The following is a 19,758-nucleotide window of genomic DNA, read 5'->3' as shown; positions in this document are numbered from 1 at the left end:
TTCACAACTAATACACCATCTTTGATTTGTGTCACCATTCAAAATGCAAAAAATGTACAGAAGTTTAGTTTGAAATAAGTTCTAACCAATGACTTTTCTGCCTGTGTATTGCTTTTTGGCATTTTACTGATTGTTCACATACGTTAACCGTGGTCTTTTGTTATGTGACACTGTCCTTTAATCCAGCGACCAATTTGTGTGTAGCGCCACCTTGTGTAGTAGTAGTGTAGTAGAAGTAGTGTAGTATTACTGCAGTGACAACTCAGTGTCTGCTGCTGACTGCTGCCTGTGACAGCAGCATAAATAGTAAAGATGTTAGACTGCTGCCTCAAGTTACTGATGAAGGTACCTTAATCAGGCAATCTTAACATTATCCACATTTTACATATTAAACATCAGTTACAACAACAGCCAGAGTACATAATGGAGAAAAACTTGACCATCCGCCTCATATTTGTGATGAAGTTCAGTGTAATATAACGTGATTCTGCTGGCTAGTTAGCTTCATCATTAACAGCTGCATTTAATCATCACAGTTTTTTATACATAGACGCACGCATTTTCTATTTATTTGCTAATGCAGCTGGTCTGTAATGTTACATGCTGCTCTTACCTGATTATGCTAACTAGCTAGTAGAGGAACGTTATATAAACAATCATTTCATTAATCACCTGGTGATAAACAACAAAATGTCATCTACAGGTCACTCAGAGAGGGACAAAATTACTGTAACAATAATAATATAATAATAATTGTAATATTCTCGATCCACTTCTAAAGAATATCTTAGTCCTCTGCGCGGCCAGTGAATCTATGTAGAGTGTCCGGTCTCATACAGGTGGGCCTCTTCATGATGTGAAGGCTTGTGTATTGTGCACTTTTTTTCCAAAGTTAAAGTTTCCCACGACTGTTAGAGCAGCTGATGACTCCACTGGTTCTTCCCGATGTCCTTTACATGGTTGTCAAAAGTAAAGTTACACAGAAAGTCAGTAAAGGTAGAAAAATGTTCACTTCTTAGGACAGCTTGCACTCAAACACGCAAATGTTGTAGGGAGACGCCACCACAGTAATGGCGGTTTGACAACTTCTGGTAATTCCCTGGATTAGTGCATACCTGTATAGTACCTGTATAGATGCCATCAACTGTAAAACATTTTTGGTCAGCACTAGAACAGGACAGGCGTTTCTAAAATGGACAAATTGATTATTTTCCCCGATGAGGCTAACCTGGTTGAACCTGTACTAGCTTGAACTTACAGCTCTCAAACATCCACAAGAAATCACGAAGAGTTAAATTACTGAATGTCTGTCCTCTTGATTAGGATAATCTCCTGTGCCTGCACCTGCAGGTCAAAGGTCTCACTATTGGTCCACCTCGTATGCCCTTCCTGACATGGAGCAAGCCCCTGGATGAGACCTTCATCAATCTAGAGTCTACTCGGCCTCTTCCGTCTCCTCCTGAGGCTTTTATTGGTTTCTCTGATCCCTCTAATACCTGAGCAAACCCTTAATGGCTAATTGATATGTGGCGCTGTTCTCCAGAGCTCCATCAGAAGTCTGCAGGGCAAAATGTCAGCCTTGGAGCCATTGGTCGCTCCCCCTCCCCTGAAAGACAACTAAAAATCCTTCACATTTGCATAATAGAGCGGACCACTTCTCCATTTGATTAGACGTGAGGACATGGGAAAATTTTATGTAACAGCTCCCACTGCAGCAAGAAAGTAAGCGTGCTAACACTTCCAATCAGTGTTTGTATCCGTTGTCTGGCTTTCTGAAAATTAAACCCTGATTGTGCCCATCTGTTTCGAGCAGGTTTGGGTGTTTCTGGCAATTTAGCACCAGTTAACCAGATTCGCAGGACCACACGGGGAGGGAAAGAAGAGTGAAGAGCGAAATATGTCTACTCCATCAAAATCTAAATTACTCATTTAGCCAGAGCTGAGTGCATCGCAAAGCAGTCATCGGCTGTCAATAAGTGGCGTGATATGGACATTGATGAGGATGAAAAACAATCAGTGGGCTTGTAGAAAGGGCCACCATACATAGAGGATTAAAGGGAGACGGCAAAGGCTGAGAATGCCAAATGAAGATAACTCTCGCATTTATCAGAATTATAGGTTCCTGAGGATATCAAAGACCTGCTAAATCGCCTCTCAAGCTAAACAACCAGTTCCAGAAGAGAATATTAAGTCCTTTCCCTCATTCTCTCTTTTTGATTTGATTAAGCGGTTGTTAACCTCTTCCTTTGGTGCATCTATAAATCTCACACCTTTTAATTTTGTTTGTTCGTTTTGTCTTGTGTTCTCTGATGTTGGCTATAAGGTATGAATCGCATGTCATTGCTGTATTCACATGCTGCTGATTTCACATGGTGAAATCTCGCACTACATTATTATCATCTCCTTGTTCTTGCTTAATTGGCTGCTGTTGCATTGTGTCACAGCTTGGAAGAGACCCTGAGGTGTTGTACGTTCGCATGCGTTGTTAGAAAACTGTTGCGTTGTTGTTACAACCTGGCTGTTAGAGCCATGACACTGAGAATCACACCGTTTCAAAGATGAGATGAAGCCCTCTAATTAACAAAAGTAAGTAAAACACGTACATCAAAAGTCATGTTAAGTGCACAAAGGTGGCAGTAGTTTAGGGTCAGAATTGTATGTGATCCAAAGAAGTGCCTGCAAGGTTTATTTTTAGGCTGGGTACCCTGCGCCCAAGTTCTACATAAAAAACTGTCATCCAACCCGTCAGCCAAACAGTGAGGTGAATCATAAGATCAGTGCTACACTAGCTACAGCAGGAGTTGCCGCAATTGTTATTTTATTTTAATGGGATAAAGGTGAAAATTGCACGTATGCCACCTTTTGTGAAGGGGAGAACTTCTGTTAACACCCATAGCCTCCATCCTATGTCGACTTTTCAAAGAGCAATCAGCGTGCCCTCACAAGGATAGTTATATCATGCCTTTGCTGTTAATATGCAGAACACAGTCTAAATAGATATTATGGCAAAATCAAGCTTAGACTAGATTTATCTTGAGCAAAGAATCGCGCATTAATTTCTGTCAATTTCACTTGTTACACATTGAAATAGCTTTGTACTCACCGTTATAAAATCTATCTGTCTTTACCTTTGGAATAGATTTGGTCGAACAAGCTTGAGGTGTTCCTGCAGCTGACCGTGTCCACACCTGCTGTAATCAGGACCTTGTTCTTCGGCCTGACTCCTCCCACACAAGTTAAATTGCTAAGTTGTTTATCCATTAGCAGAATGCAGCTCACTAAAGGCGAGCGGATGGCCTGCACATTTAGACGCGTGAATGGTGGGGAGGTGACAAAAAAGAGGGCCGGGGCGATGATTTGCCTTGCAAAGCACACCCATCTGCCCTTTCGATGGCTCATTGGCTCCCAAGATCAGGTGCAATCTGAACTGGAATCATTTGGATAATTGACCTTCTGTGTGCATACATTAGAATAAATTAATTTTGATTGGCCGTGCAGCATTAGGAACAAAGCGGTAAATGTTGGCTCTTTTATATTCTGCTGCTGGTTTGTTGTACCCGGTCTCCGAGGTGATTATGTATGCCATTCCCCAACTATTATGCATTTCTTCAGTTTAATAAAGTGACTCTTGCACTGAGCAGAGTAGAGTAGAGCACAACACAGCGTGGCACTAAATAGTCCGGAACTTTTTAACTACTTCCTTATCGAATGTAAATCTGTATGGGGAATCCATATGTGTGTGTGGGACTGTGTGTATAAGTATCTGCACCCATGTAAACATGCTGAAACAGAGTATTCCCGCCTGCCTCGTGTGTCTTCTTGTCCTCTCCATAAGTGACCTTGCTATTCCAATGAAAGTGGCCATCCTGTGTGTGCGAAACCCGGCCCACGCGGCTCTGTATGTCTCATTGCGGCCTGATGGACAGCCATTAACCCTTGGTGAAGAGGTTGTGGAATATTTATGTCTGCCTGTCAGCGGTGACATGACACCCTCTGGGGATGAATAATATGCCTGCCCTACACTGGCTCCAATTGTGGAGTCCAATTCACAGCAAAGTGGTTCTTGTGTGTATGTGGGTGTGTGTGACTGCTGATAGGTTTACAGAGTGTGTGTGCGTTGGTCCGTGTACAGTAAGCTGTGTGTGGGTTCAGGGGCATTGTGATACCCTGAGGTGAGCAGCAGGAGACGAGTTCTACATCCCTCACTGACATCCGACAAACCTCCCGCTCACCGCAGAGGTCGGTGTCTCTCCTCCTCACTCTGTGTCATGCATGACATCTTTCTGTTGCTTTGTGTCTGTTTCATGTCCCTTTCTACGTATTGCTACATTTTAAAATGCTTTTCTTTTATATTACATTACATCAGATTTTGCCAAACTAGAACCATAAAAGTCATATTTGCTTAATGGCCTCAAGTATATAGACAGGTACATTTTCATTATTGATATGATAACAAGAGAGACAAGTATGACACAAAAAAGTAGTCCCTAGTAAAGGTCCTTATAGAGAACAGTGCAGTTTTTGTGGTCAATGTGGTCATGCTTAGCTAGCTTAGGTTGGCTAGTAAATCTTACTAATTCATTCTTTCAACCATTAATTTATCTAAGTGGCATCCCCTGAGAAGTAATATATTCATGTGTGTTAACTTACATAAAACCATGCCTCACACGAAGCACCTCTCAGGGTACATGCAGACATCCTGAACCTCTGATTAGTGAAGCATAGCACCAGACAAGAAGGGCGGGAGATATTATTCGAAATAGATTATTAAAAGCTTGCTTATACTGATATTTATATTTCATATATATTTAAGAGAGAGTGCATTAAAAATATAAAAACTTTCCGACTACTGTAAACACAACACAAAACAGAATAATTACATAAAGGCTTAAAAAAATATGACCCTGTAGCCACCCATTGACCTTTGTCTGTGTAGAAAAACTGCTGGTCAAGATCAGATCGAGATAGGGCTCCAACCAACTGCAAAGGGAGGATGGTTTAAGCTCTTTCCAGTTAAAGAAGATCATTCCTTTTGGTTATGAAAAGATTGTTTCAACTTGTTTCAACTTTTTGCTCCAGCAGATATACAGAACCATCCAGAATATTGACATGTAAACTGTCTTTGATACCCAACTATATCTAATAGTAAACTGTCTCGGATAACCTGGCACTCCCAAAATAGATGTAACAAGTACGCAAACAACCATGCGAACAATACAAACTCAGTATTGGAAAGTCTACTTGAAGTAATATAAGCACCATCTTATACATACCTGTGGAGTAGCTTAGCATAATTTACAGGTAAAATAACTCCTTATTTTTCTCACACTGTTGCTCTGTGCAGGCCCTCATACAGCCTCTGCCTGAAACCTGTTGTGCAAATTCTTCACTCAAAACACATGAATAAACACACAAAGCATTCGATGGATTTAAAATCAATATATCGTTTACAATATATGATGAGAGAGAATACCTGAATACAAATACGCCCCGTCTCTCTACCTGAGAGTAGGTTCCACGTTGCCTTTTATAAAACAGTTACTACTTTATCATTATGTCCTTCATATGGAACTATAGTCAGCTCTGTCCCTTTAAGAAACCCGCCCCTACAAGCCCTTTCTTCTGATTGGCCAGCTCTCCGACCCCTGCAGAGGCTGCACTTTGTGACATCACGCTCTGCGGTGAGCGGGAGGTTTGTGACATCACAAAGTGCAGCTGAGAAGCCTGGGAATTACTCCAACATACTTTTACCTACAGATTTGAAACTTCACCCACGGACATCCAACATTGTAACATTATATATTTCTTAAAATGTGAAACAGCATAATACCCCCTCTTTAATAGAAGAAGAAGAAGAATTGGGGCACAATCAATCCTGCTGCATTTGAACTTTCTCCTTCTGCCTAAGTGTTTTGAACAAACCCTTGAAGCCATTCAACAACAACATGATCTCCTTACCGTGCCTCAAAGCCGGCACCATGCACACCCTTTCTCTATCTGCATGACAAAGGGAGATGTGAAGACGTTAGTGAAGCGACAATATTAAAGTAAAAGCTATTGGCAAGGGAATTTTTCAAAACTTTCACCACTCAATTTCAAGTATTATTATAAAATGCTAGAGGAGAGATTGTAAGGCAGCAGGAGAGGAAAGATGAACTACTTTACTCTACACATCATCACAAACATATTCAGTTTAGCCCGAGGCAGCCAACGTTTGCTCTTAAACTCAAACTGTGTCAAGATGAAAGCTTGTTCTTTATATGGAAATCACAATAATGTCAATGATGACTGGGTGTCTGCACAATATGCTTTTGGAAATGCGTTCATGCAGTTTGGACTATTTTTGAACCTGTCATCATGTCGTGTATGATTAGCTGCTCGACTCTCACTTAAATATGGCATTTAACGCTGTGTGTGAATGCAGGCACTCCACACAAGTGAAGTGTGCATGAAACATCTGAGGACAGGTGAGAGTAATTTCTAACCTTTGTGAAGTTTACATTTTTTATTCTCAAAGAACAGTGTCAAATTTCTGTGCATGATGATGGGAGTGAAAATGCCAGCTGCACATAAATTGGTTGTTCATCCTTGTTGTTAATGGCAGGTTTGAACAGCTTGAATCCAGGTGACATGCTTGGTCTCAGCAGTCTCTACAGAGGTGTTGTGGTATGATGCAAATATCCAGGGAGATGATGATCCATGTTTTAAAGCACTGTCTTCATAGTCAAACTCTGTTCACTTTTAGCATGTGTCCAAACCGTTAGCAGTACCTGCACCCAGCCATGCATGCATTTAGCAACAGCAATCAGGACTTGTGATGTGCTCACAGCAACTGTTTGCCGTATAGCAGGATGCAAAAATAAAAGGTGTTGTTTGCCTTGATGACATGTTTGAGGTTTGCAAGTTCACACAACCTGCAAAGTGCTTGTTGCCTGCAGCTGTTCAGCTAACAAGTTCACATTTTTTGTTGTTTAGACTGAAGTGGTAAGAGCCATTGCCGCTCCTGTAAGTGTGACACGATAAAAGCCCCGTGGTTCTGCTTCCTAACAGTGAGGGTGCTATCTGTCGCTTGAAAACGAGTACGGGAACATTGAGGTGGAACATAACTCCAAACCACAGAGATTGTAACTTACACGAGCGCTACAGCAGTCTTGAACATAGAAATTGTGTTTTCTTTCTAGCATCCTGCAAAAATACTGAGGCAAGCAGTTTATCACAACACTTCGCCTGGGAGAGGCTGTCACTGTTCGTCCTGATCTTGTTGGAAACAACAGTGGTTGAGAGTGGCTAGAAAATGTTATGCTGAGCCATATTTTGGGGTCTCCAAGTATCAATCTGCTATAGCATCGTTGGAATTAGATGGAAAGGGTTACTTAATAGTTTTCTGCCAAGATTATCCCCGGGAATTGTGTAAAACAGCTAAGTAATGGGCTTCCTGTCACAGACGCAAGTTAGTAAAAGTTGACATTTATTTGGTGTCACAGGCAGCTGCCAAAACCAAGGCAAGAGAAATGTTGCCTGACTGCAGTAAAAGCAGACATGCATATCCATTACAAAACAGCCTCCCTGGCTCATTTATTCTTTGTCTTCTCAGAAAATCAAAGAAAGTTTCAAAGGGAAAATTAAATTGGGGTAAATAGGAAATTATGACTCACTGCTCTATTTTTATGTTCTCTCTCTATTTTGGACGTTTTTTGTGTAATTGGTATTATTCGTGCTGCTCACACCTGTCAAACATGTTTAAAATAATATTAATGGGGAAGCCTGGCAGGGACTGGATCAGAAGGCGAATGATTATAATCATTAAACACCACATGCTGTATCGTTTTATCTCCCAACTGTCAGCACCAACTGGCCCAGACTGGAACGGACTTGATCCCATTTGGTCCAATCACTCATTAAAATCAAATCATAAATTTTTGTGGCCCAGAAATTGTAATGTGTGTTCAGCCCCTAAAATGGTTTGTTTAATGCTTTGTCTGTCTGCAAACATAGGCGTGGGTATCTTCTCACTGGGGTTGTATTTTAGGAAGCTTAGCCAAATGTGTAGATGTGAAGATCTGTTGCTTTTGTAAGCCTGTAAAGCCCAATGAGTCATTTCATGTGAGCTGGGGCTTTACAGATAAACTTCACTTGGACAGAAACCTCACTGTGCAATGACTGATTGATCGAAAAGCTGTGCAAAAACACTGCCTTATTTCTATGACGGAGGACAGAGGGAGAACGGTTGGTTACACACGGCGGCGAGGAAGTGGTCGCAGAGCATGATCCCACTGCTCACTCACAGGAGATGGCAAACCTTAAGGCTCTAATGGCCGTGTTCAGGATCCATTCTCTGGTCACATGTGTTCTGCCAGATCTCACCTTTACCCATTTCCCTCCCCCCTTTTCCTCACCCACCCATACCTTCACACAAACCTCTTTTGGCTGAAAGCAAGCCATTTCTGCCTTGATTGGTTTCTCTTCTTTGGCCTGTAGAGAAAAATGGAGTCAGAGGGGGCTCGAGGTAGAAGGTGGCTAAGTGCTCATAAAGTACTGCAGGCCAGGGCAGATGTGAGAGGACTCAAGGATGCGGATAAATGTGAGCAAGAAATATCGATGCAGAGTAAGGATCAGGCAGTAAAATGGCACTGCCACCCTTTTAGGACATAAGGGCTCAGGGGTTTAAAAAAAAGAAACGCTTAGATTATCACTTGCCTTCAGAAAAAGGAATTGAAAAAAGTTTGCCCTTTGCAAATACAGTTTATTTGTGTTGTAGTGCTCAAGTTCCTTCTTGGTATTGAGACCCGCTTGAAGGTTTCAGACCTGCCTCGGACTCGACCGCATTTTCACTCAGTTGGAGTCAGATAAAAAATAAGACTTGGGAACCCATTTTTAACACCGGGCAAAAACCCTACTCAGGGAACATTTTTATATTACCTGTGTCTTGTCAGATTGACAGATAACATTATAACCAATAAGCTATTTGTTTTCTTTTTTAAATTTTTGTTAAGATAAAGGCTGTCAATGGCAAGCTAACTAAAGTGGTAAACCTAGTTAACCAACGTAAATTGATGGGCGGAGCTAATGCAGTGATAACTTGAGAGAAGATTGAGGGTACAGGGCATGTGTAGGGTGACCAACGCCCCACGTTTTTACAGGACAGTCCCAAAATCGGGACGTTTGTCCCGTGTCCACATTCTCCAAATAACAGCAAATGTTCTGCATTTCAATGTTTGTTTGTTTTTTTCATTTATTTTAGAAGTAAAAATGTGATATTAACCATGTAACTCCCAAAAAAGTTCCCAATAATACAGTCCCACATTAAAAAAAATGTCCCCCCAGTAACTGTTATGGTTTACAAATATTTATCTGCGTGTGTACAACAGGTGCGGCGCTGTCCATGGTGCTGACACAGAGCGGAAGAGATTGATGTTTCTCCTAGTTGTAAATTCAAACAAACAAAACAAAAAAAGAAAAAGAAAGTGAGCTTCGTAAAAATAAACAAAATGCGGTGCAGGGAAGGGGCAGCTCCCTCCCTCTCACTACACAGCAAACAAAGATAGGGTGAGGGTGGAAAGACATATTCGCGGGTTAAATAGGCTACTTTAAATGTTCTATATTCAGTGCTAAGAGCAGAGTTTATTTAAAGGTTCTCTCCTCCTCGTCCTCTTCAGGTCTGCCAATATGTTTTTGACCAGAGTTTCTGTCTATCATAATTCATTCGGAGACAACTTTTGCACGAGTCCTCCATTAGTTATTTCATGAATTTATTTTGTGGCTGAGCCTATCCAATTTCAATTGAGGTGTTCAAATGTATTTGTAAAGTCATTGAAAATCAATTTATCCAATTTTTATCTGGCGCTCCTATTTATTTTCTTTCAGTGGGCTTCGTATCATTCAGTTCAAAAGATATTTAGCGCTCTGCTATCGCTCTTATTAATGACCAAATTATTTGAATTTCAAACAATAATCTTGTGTTGTTGTTTTTGTTGTCATTTTTGTTGTTGCTGTTGTAAGACGATAACTAAAAATTCATTCTGCATTGTTTTTCGGGTGTGCCGGCTGTGCCTCTTTGAGCAACAATAAAATCAATATTTACATAACCTAATTATAGTAATTTCTCTCGCAGTCATGTGTCCCGCATTGTCCCGCAAAATCATGTGCTCTCCTGCAACAGAACAGTAATGAAGTGGTCACCCTTGGCATGTGCTGGGAATTTTTTGTTCTGTTTTTACCATGATTACCAATGACTACACCGGTCACATAGAGCTATACAGTAAGTTAAAGTAAATAAAATTATATTATGTCAATGTCAACACTTCACAACGGCTCTGACTCCCTAACTTTGGTGAGAGAGTATGAGGTGTACCAGCAGATAGTGAGGAACTTCCTACTTACATATAGAAAATATGCTGCTGTGCTTGGCCAGGCACACAGCACCATACTTTGACAGCGCTTTTTTTTTTTAGCTTGAATACACAGTTACAGATCAAATGTATAAATCTTTACCAAGTCAAACTCTACAGCTCCTATGTCTCTAGGTAGCTCTTTCATCCAAAGTATACTTGAAAGGAAAATTCACATCTTCCACTTGTGTTTTCTGTTTTTTCAGTGTTATTGTAAGAAAAAAAAACCTGGTTTCGGTGGATGGTCAAACATGGAAAGGCTTTGATTAAAGATTAAAGATTTTTTCAGCTAGTTTTTGCTCATAGAATACAAAGGAAAATTGGCACCCTTAAAATTCACCTGTTGGTTATTTCATACAGCCATCTTTCATTGTACGCTTATCCATGCACACAAGCTGTGTAGGCCTCTGTATATGGTAATGAAGGAGGCTTAAATTGCATGTTCCACATTTTACTGTAGTTATGTTTAATGCAGTGTGTGACTTGCACTGATATGGTCTTGTCTCGGTATCGTTACACAGTCGTCTTGTTGATGTCTTTGTCTCGGTTTAGGTGGTCTTGATTACAACACTTCAGTATATTCTCAGTCTATACATTAGATTGCAATTTGAGCTGGCTTACATATTTCAGTCCATTTTCAACCATGAAATCAATCAAAAGGCTCGGAGACGTCAATGTGACGTGTAAACAGGAGCTAACATCAGGTAACGTAGATAATAGACATGACTTAGTAAAAACATGTCTCCCAGATGAAACCTCGACTCCACCAGGCATCGATCACGAATGTATCCAGCCGCCTGTTGCAATGGCTTTTTAACCGTCAAGTGAAACTTCAGATGCCACTGTCTGTCAAGAGGTGTCTCCGCCGGTGACACGGCCAATCTTTGACACAACGCTCAGTGTGTCTCTCCGCGGTCCCGAGAAGGGGCTGTCATGCTTCAGCAGGCCGGATAATTATTTCCCTCTTATCCCTCCTTGCCAGGGCCAATCCTCGCCTTCAATAGAAGCTAGGGACCGCACCACTTCCCATCACCTCTCTCCGTCTCTTTTCTTCTCCATCTCTCTTCTTCCATCTGTTTCACTTCGCCTCACTCTCTGACTTCAAGACCGTCTTTTCCCTCAGTCTGTCTTTGTGTCATTCTCTCTTTTTTGTTCCCTACCCTCTCTAAGAATAGAATTGCGCGAGCAAAATAGCTCCCGAGTTTGACAGAAATGACGCTCAAAGTAGTAAACGTAGCATGAAAGATTGCCACATGAACATCTTTATTACATGGCCTGCCTTATTCATTTGATGCTCCCCACACATATGACAAAGAACACATTGAAATCGCATCTTCCTTTCATCTGCGCCGCATCCTTTCAGCACAATTACACAGTGTAAGCAATTTTACAGAATGAAAAGATTCTAAGAAAGTGTTGGCTGTGCCTGAAGTCTGAATGCTGCGTTATGACAGTGCTTACCTTCATCTTTTGTATCAAGGCAGGATGTTGCTTATATGAGGAGAGTATGTAGACAAGGCTTTATTTTTGTCTTCTTTATTCAAACATGCAACCACAATGCTCACCAGTGATCCGACTAAACTAGTGTTGTTCTGATACAAATACAAGTATCGGTGGCCTCCCATACTGCTGTGACGTCACGTATCGCGTTATGCCTCTCATTACAACGATCCCATATCATAACTAATTAGCCCCCAAAATATCTTGAGGTTTGAGGTTAGTTTTTGTGCAACACTAACGAACACCAGTGTGGTGCTAGCAGAGAGTGTAATAGTGAAAGCTCGCAAAATGTCGACAATCTGTGTTTTTTTTAACCAATATTTTGTTATTTTGAAACTTGGTATTCTCATGTGTCTATCAGAATCAGTGTAAAAAAAGAAGTGTATTAGAGCGTCTCACAGTTTGTTCTGGGACCAGAATGCATCATGTTTTCAAGTCCCTTTTGTCTGTCCCAGCATTGTTTTAGGAAAACTTGTTAGCTAAGCTCTAGGTGTGCCAAAAAAAATGGACTGTCAGAATCTCAATTCTTAATTTCTTCAAAACTTCCAAAAAATCGATTTTTATAAACTTTTTTTTTCATCTTAAGTAAATGTTTACCAGCAGCCAGTTTGCGCACAGCAAACCCGCTGCATGCATTGTTTGCAGTGAGCCCTTTCTGGCTTTGGTTGAACACAGTTCCAGCAAGGAGTGTATCGGTCTCCTGGCTAGTCAGTAGTGCTGCTAACGTTAGCTAGCTCTCGGCGTCTGTAATGTACGGGGGGGGGAGCCTTGACCAATGGCCACAGAATAGCTCTTACCTGCAATGCTAGGACCTCTCAAGCCACCCAGTCATTCGTGACATTCACCTTGCACTACATCACGGATGCCTGGCAGCTCGAGTCTCCTTTGCATGAAAGCCACACGGCTGTGAAACGTACAAAAAAATGTTAAAGTTGACTTTGTACTAAACTAAATGTTATGTTTGCAAAAAGCGTCTTTTGTCTTAGGTTTGCCTCTGTGTATTTACATCATTGTATCAAATATAAAAGCTGCATAATATTGAACACATTTTACTCTGCTTTAATGTCATAATAATTTGCCACTGCGGTTTTCTCAGCACACAGCAGAATGAAGTAAATCCTGAAATAAGCACCCCTTTGTAACAAATCGGTTTGAAACCAGAATGGATTTTGGATTGAAATGTGACTTTAAGAATCAAAATCACAATCGAATTGTGAGATATGGAAAGATTTACACCCCTACTAGGCTCATTACTTGGAATTCAGATGCAGGTAGAAGATCTGACAGGAAGTCCAAACAACACAGCTCTTTAAAAATCCTGAGCAACTCATTGACCAGGAAGGGCAATTCACCCCCTCTCTTACTTCAAAAGTGGGCAGAAAAAGAATAATCACTTCAGCCGTCCCTCCTTTCCAAGATGTGTGATTAGAGCCAGCAGTCCCTCCCTTGATTTGGAAGCCACTTATGTGAACCTGTGGCCCCAGGGCCGAGCGCCGGGCCCCCAGCAGATCGAAAAAAACACGAATACACAAGGGCTGCCAGAGCAGGCGGTGACAGTACAGGCTGTCTCCAGTAGATAAGACAGAACAATAGCCCTTAATAGGGCACAGAGAGACACACACCCATCTCCAGCCCTGCCTTTTTTCCACTCCTATCTGCTCGCTACTAACAAAGGAAACAAGATGCTTTCCCTTTTCTTTCTTTCCTGCAGAGAGATTAGCGGCGCTTAACAGGGGTATGGGCATGAAAATGTGTATTTGAGTGATAATTCAGCGGCGCACGCACAACTTGTGACAAGGAGCCTTGCAGAATGAGAAGAAAATACAATGCTTTTATTCCCCCCTGGGTTGCAACTTGGAGGAGAAAAGTACATCATGTTTGTTTGCTAGTTGTCAGTCCGTGGACTGAATATGAAGACATTCTGAAGGGTGATGTTGGAGGCAGTGTTGTCTTCATATTTCAGTCCATACAAATGACCGTTGAGAGTTTTATTATTAAATGTGCCTGAGTCTGTAATAGCAACAAATGTTTCTCGTCCAAAATACATCCAAGGCACATTTCCTGAAGACTCCCAGACAGGAGGAGTACAATACAAATCCACGTGAGCATGTCAAATTGTCTGGGCTACATTTCTTACTTGCCCTAAATGCAGTTAGTGAGGCGTATAATAGCAGGCAGAAAAGCCTGTTTCTCCTGTGAAGGCCCTTTTTTGACTTTGACGCAAAAAAGCCTTGGCAGGGTATCGGAATGCCAGGAGCGATGATCCAATTTTGTAAAATGTGAATCATTTCACCGGGACCCAGGTAGAAGGCACCGGCTCCCGCCGTAACACTGCCTGAAAGAACACACAAAGATCGTCTAAAAAGAGCGAGCTGGCACATTATACCCCGCGCCTTTATGCTGAGCTCTGATGAAAGAAATCCACCCCGCTGCCAAGTGAGCTCACCTGAAATGAATGCCTTTAAGGAAAGAGGCTGTACTTGGTTCTGTGACAGGAGGTAAAATGCTTCAGAGTGTGATGTCGGAGAATTTAGATGGATTGGAGTGTGCAGAGCTATTTCATACCTTAAGGCTGGATTTTCTGAGGCGCTGTGAGCTGAATGGAGCAGAGCGGTGTTCGACGTTTGATTGGAGAGGGCATCAAACCTGGAAGATTGACCCAGAATTTGGCTTCCGGTCTTTGAGCCAAGTCATGATTATCGCAGCTTAACCCCCTGCAAACCAGTGCCTTGTTTAAAAAAAAGAAAAAGCAATGTATTTTTAAACTTATGTGCAGTGCATTTTAAAGCTGAATGAGCCGTCAAAGGAGAGGACGTGATTAGAGAGATGAATAAGACATACACATTTGTGCTTTTTCTGCTCCTTTACCCCCAGTGTCTCTGCATATTTTCAATTTAAGGCTACATTCCCTCTGGGCGCATAGTATCACATTATCTCACTTCAAATTACGCTGATGGGGTTGTGTGTGTGGGTGTTGTAGCTCCAGATCTTGGAAGTGGCAGAACTTTTACATCAAATGTCTGCTTAAAATCATCTTCCTTGCTCCGTACACTTCCATGTAACCCGAGAAAATTAGACCAAAAAAAAAAACAAACAAACTTCCAGCAAAGTGCAACTCAGTCCTCCCCACATCCATATTTCTATAAACTGCATTTACTTCTCTGCCAAGCTACATAAATCATGTCTTATGTATCATTAATATACATGGGTGTCAATAGTAGACGCATGAATGGAAGAAATATGGTTCTTCCCAATAGAGACAGAGTTGAAAAATGGGCTGCAGATAGGGTAAGAATAGAGGCTTCTCTAGCGAGGCTGAAAACAGGGATCTAAATCTCTGCTGCCCCCAAGTGGGAGCCACATAGTGCTCAGTGTGTGTGTGTGTGTGTGTGCCTTTTGTGTATCTGTGTGTCTTTGTGAGACCCTGAGTCACTTTGTGAAGTCTTACTCAACCAAAATCATATGTTTTATAGTCACTATTATGTAACTACATTGATATGATGAAGGTCGGTCCTTCACTGCATTTATTCCCTCTAACACCAAGGTATCATTTAATACATTTTATTGCTAATGCACGACAGGAAATACAGCTTTACAGTCACTCTTTACATCCAAGTATGTTTGCTTCACCTGATCTTTCTTATACAACTGCTGCTGGTCAAACTGAAAGATATACAGTGTAGGGTTTTTTTTGTCAATGATCAAGTTTTAGATGCACACCTCGCCTTCCTTTCTTTAATGGGCTGTGTATAAATTCATTTAGTCAGTGGTAATGTTGACCTTCTGCTCCTGCTGAGGGCCACGCCTGCACAAAGTATTGGGGAAACACACTGAGACATTTGCCCTAAGGCAGCAAAATATATAACCACACACACACTCTCTCTCTCTCTCTCTCTCTCTCTCTCTCACACACACACACACACACACACACACACACACACACACACACACACACACACACACACACACACACACACACACACATCTGGTGAACTGCAGATCGCACCTAACAGGCTGTCAGAAGAACAGTTCGATACGCAGCTGAGGTTTGAGAACAAGCGAGCTGGTATCATTTTGCACCTCTCGCTCTCTCTCTCTCTGCTGAGCTCCCATGCTGCCTTTTCACTGTCTGCCACTCTTCACACATTTACATCAACCCAGTCATTAAGGCGGCCATAGCACTAATATAGCTGTGTTCCTTAATAGGTGTGTTCTTTTAAAGCATTTTTTGACTGCACATTTGGGCGTGTCTGTGAGTACATCTGGCACTGCACCTGGAGGCTATGATCACCCACAGGCCTGCTGGGTTTGTTAGTCAACAAGTGCCATTTGCTCACATCAGTGTGTGCTTGAGGCAGTAGTGCAGTACAAGTGAACTACATTGATACATTTCGGCTTAACTTGTCTTTTCAATATATTGAATTTAGAAGAAATGTAACCACTTTTACACATGTAAACGAGTTAACTCGCTACTCATCCTTTCAATACTGTTGTATAATGTCTTAATAATTATACTGTAATACTACAATCATGATCCTGCTGTTGTCATGGGGCTTGGGAAAGATGTTGGCATCTTGTGAAACGTGTTTTTTTAGATGTGTCTGGAAAAATGTAGACTCTTTTTAAGACAGTGTTTAAGCTTGACACATATTAGGGACTAAAAGGCAGGATGTCTTGTCCTCCACTAAAATATGTTTTCAATAATACGAAATGTACATTTAAATAAAAGATAATACATTTTCTACATAATGACTCCCATATAATTGAACAAGTATATAAAGATTGCTGGACAGGTGTTTAAAGTTGTTTAACAGCACAGTAGGGGCGACTGTGCGAAGTGTCCTCGGGCAAAACACTGAACCCCAAATTGCTCCCGGTAGCATCGTCATCAGGTATGAGTGTGTATAGATACTTACTGAGATTGGCACTTAGGCCTTTGCCATCAGTATGTGAATGTGTGTGTGAAAGGGTGAATGTGACATGTAGTGTAAAAGTGCTTCCAGTGGTCGCAAGACTAGAAAAGCAACATATAAGCACAGTCCATTTACCATTTAGTGGTAGAGTCGGTCACCTCTCAATTGGAAGGTTGGTGGTTCGATCCCTAGCTCCCTCACTCTACATGTCGAAGTATCCTTGGGCAAGACACTGAACCCGAAATTTGCTCCCGGTGGAACAGTGTATGAATGAGATTAGTACTGACTGACAGTAGGGCACTTAGCGTAGCAGCCTCTGCCATCAGTGTATGAATGTGAGTGTGAATTGGTGAATGTGACATGTCGTATAAAAGCGCTTCCATTTGTTTGAATTGTTAGTCAGAATGAGCACAGAATATATCTCTAAGTGGAGGTTCCAATACTCACTCATAAAATGACCCTGACCATGTTTAAATTGGTACAACAAAAGCTTGGAAATTCAGAATTTAAAAATTCATCATTATTTTTAAAGTACTAAAACACCTTATCATGTATAATTTATAATCTAATCAGGAAGTCATGATTCCATTTGTGTTCATTTGCAGTCCAGGGCTGACGTCTGTCTGCCTTTCGCTTTTGTTTTATTCCTGGTCAAATATCTGTTTAAAATAAACCTTTGTTGACCTCACAGCTTCTTAAACGTCTTCACTCTCCGCTACCCTGTTTACTTTTCGCCTCTGTGTCTTTATGTGACTCCCTACATCTCTGATGTTGAGCTCTCTCCTGGTCTTGTGTCTCTCTCTGCTGTTTATAAGGAGATGCTCATTTGGATAGCACATAGGGGACAATGCCATGGCTGTCGCTCTGATAGCAATCCAAGTCCTTGATCTCCTCTGCCTATAAACATCGTTACCGCAGAGTGAAAACGCACGCATTCTCAAAAGATGCACACATGCACGCACACACCCACAAGCTGCTCATCCAAATCGGCGGTAACAGATTAGCAGTGATTATAAACAAACATGGAGGATTAATCCTGTGTGCTCTCAGTCTACTTTTCCACTGAGCTAGCCAGGGTAATTACCAAGCGCTAGATTGTAAGTGTAATCGTGCACACACACACACACACACTCTCGCTGCCTTGCTTGACTACTTGGTGATATCACTTTAGTACTAATTTCGTAAGAAAGTTGATATCTTTTGCGAGAAAACTGCAGGACAGATATAGAGAACAAAGTGCGGACAGTGAGATAGTTTGGCATCTTAAGGATTTCCAGAAATCAAAGGTTTGTTTTTGATCATCTAAAGGGAAATAATTTAGTTCGATTTTTTTTTTTTACCACACACTGTATGTAATTCTGCTTTAAAGGCTTGATATCACACATGGCTCATCCACACAAGGTTTAAAACAAGCCAGGTGTGTAGATAATGTAAATGCAATATGTCACCACTTCCTGTTGAAATATTGCTTTATTATTTGGCACCAGCGTTGCCTTTTTCACATGCTGCTGCCCTCTTAACTTCTACAATATATTGCTCTATTCTCCCTCCGTTGTGACAGTGTTGTATAGCCTCTGGGTGCTCGACCTACTGTGCAGAACATTGGCGAAGAGGCACCTCCAAAAATGTTTCACTCAGCAGTGAAATTTCAGCCTTAAAAAATGTTTTTTACTGACGGGGTAAAGCTTGTTTCCAGCTGTATTGGACAAATGTGTCACAGTTGACAATGTTTACCTTTTGTGTTTTGGACAGATTTCAAGAGGGGGGGGGGGATATTATGCTGTTTCACATTTTAAGACATACAATGTTACAATGTTGGATATCCATACTTAACGTGAGTGAAGTTTCAAATCTGTAGGTAAAATTACATTGGAGTAATCCCCTGCTAAAAAAGTCTCAGTCAGGTTGCTGTGAAAGCTTGCTTTCAGACAGACTTATCCAGACGCTTCACTTTGTGATGTCACAAAGTGGAGTCACTCTATATTTGGGCATCTGCCAGGGCGCAGCAGAACTTCCTGCCCATCCAGAGAGGTGAAACCACCCCAAGTGCCACCCCAAAATCGATGAACGATAATTGGCTATTTTCCTTGTCAGAGGCGGGACTTATGTTAAACTCACATATTTGGGCTGTGTTGCAACAGTCTGTGAGTAGCTTTCTTTGTATTTTAATGTAGCACATTTCCTTTAGTACTTTAAATTGTTACTATGGTCATACGTCTTCTTTTTAGTCCATAAAGAATTAAGCTTAGAAGGAAGGCTTAATTAAATGCTATTCATTTGCGTGTGTGTGTGGACACATACTTCATGCCACCCCTGCATAAGTCAGTGCCCCTGTTGGGCCACCCCAGTCAAAAAAGCCTGGATCCGCCCCTGTTCCTGCCCCTGGGACACGCCCACCCAGCAGCTCGGTCTGCCTCTGAAATTCTTTTTACTCCACCACTCTGCTCAACAGCTGCTCATCAAGTTAGCCAATCAGAAGAAAGCAGAGTTTCTTAAAGGGGCAGAGCTGACTGAGTCGTTTCAAGCAGAGGCTGTATGAGGGACTGAACAGAGCACCAGTGTGAGAAAAATGTATTTTTTAACTGTAAATTATGCTAAGCTACTCCACAGGTATCCCAGAGTGAAATATGAAGCTTGAAATGAGCGTGATACCCCCCCTTTAATCATCAGATCTAATATTCATTCTCTTCTTCCGCAGGTTGAAGCCATCCTGGTCAACATCTTCGGTGGGATCGTAAACTGCGCTATCATCGCCAACGGCATCACCAAGGCCTGTCGAGAGCTGGAGCTGAAAGTGCCGCTGGTGGTCCGTCTTGAAGGTAGCAATGCGCGCACACAAACACAGGTTTCCACTCACACAAAGGAATCTAGGTTTGGCCTCTCTGACCCTCTTAGCCATCATGTCCCCAGTGACACTCCTACACAACACACAAGGTGCATTATCCCCCTCAGAAACA

At 41.7% G+C, this 19,758-nt stretch overlaps 1 protein-coding gene across 1 annotated transcript in view; it reads left to right on the top strand.

Moving 5' to 3' along the window:
• Positions 1-19,758, top strand: part of suclg2 (succinate-CoA ligase GDP-forming subunit beta) — a 112,832-nt gene that overhangs the window by 81,966 nt on the left and 11,108 nt on the right. The window contains exon 10 of the mRNA XM_069677795.1: positions 19,500-19,620. Coding sequence (XP_069533896.1) covers positions 19,500-19,620 — 121 coding nt within the window. The remainder of the gene's footprint in view (positions 1-19,499; positions 19,621-19,758) is intronic.

The sequence above is a fragment of the Semicossyphus pulcher genome, unplaced genomic scaffold (assembly GCF_022749685.1).
Source record: "Semicossyphus pulcher isolate SPU_LCO1_2020_fin unplaced genomic scaffold, fSemPul1.0.p SCAF_3, whole genome shotgun sequence".
NCBI classification, from domain to species: domain Eukaryota; kingdom Metazoa; phylum Chordata; class Actinopteri; order Labriformes; family Labridae; genus Semicossyphus; species Semicossyphus pulcher.
Note: the sequence above shows the minus strand (reverse complement) of the source record. Positions and strands in the feature narration are given on the sequence as shown.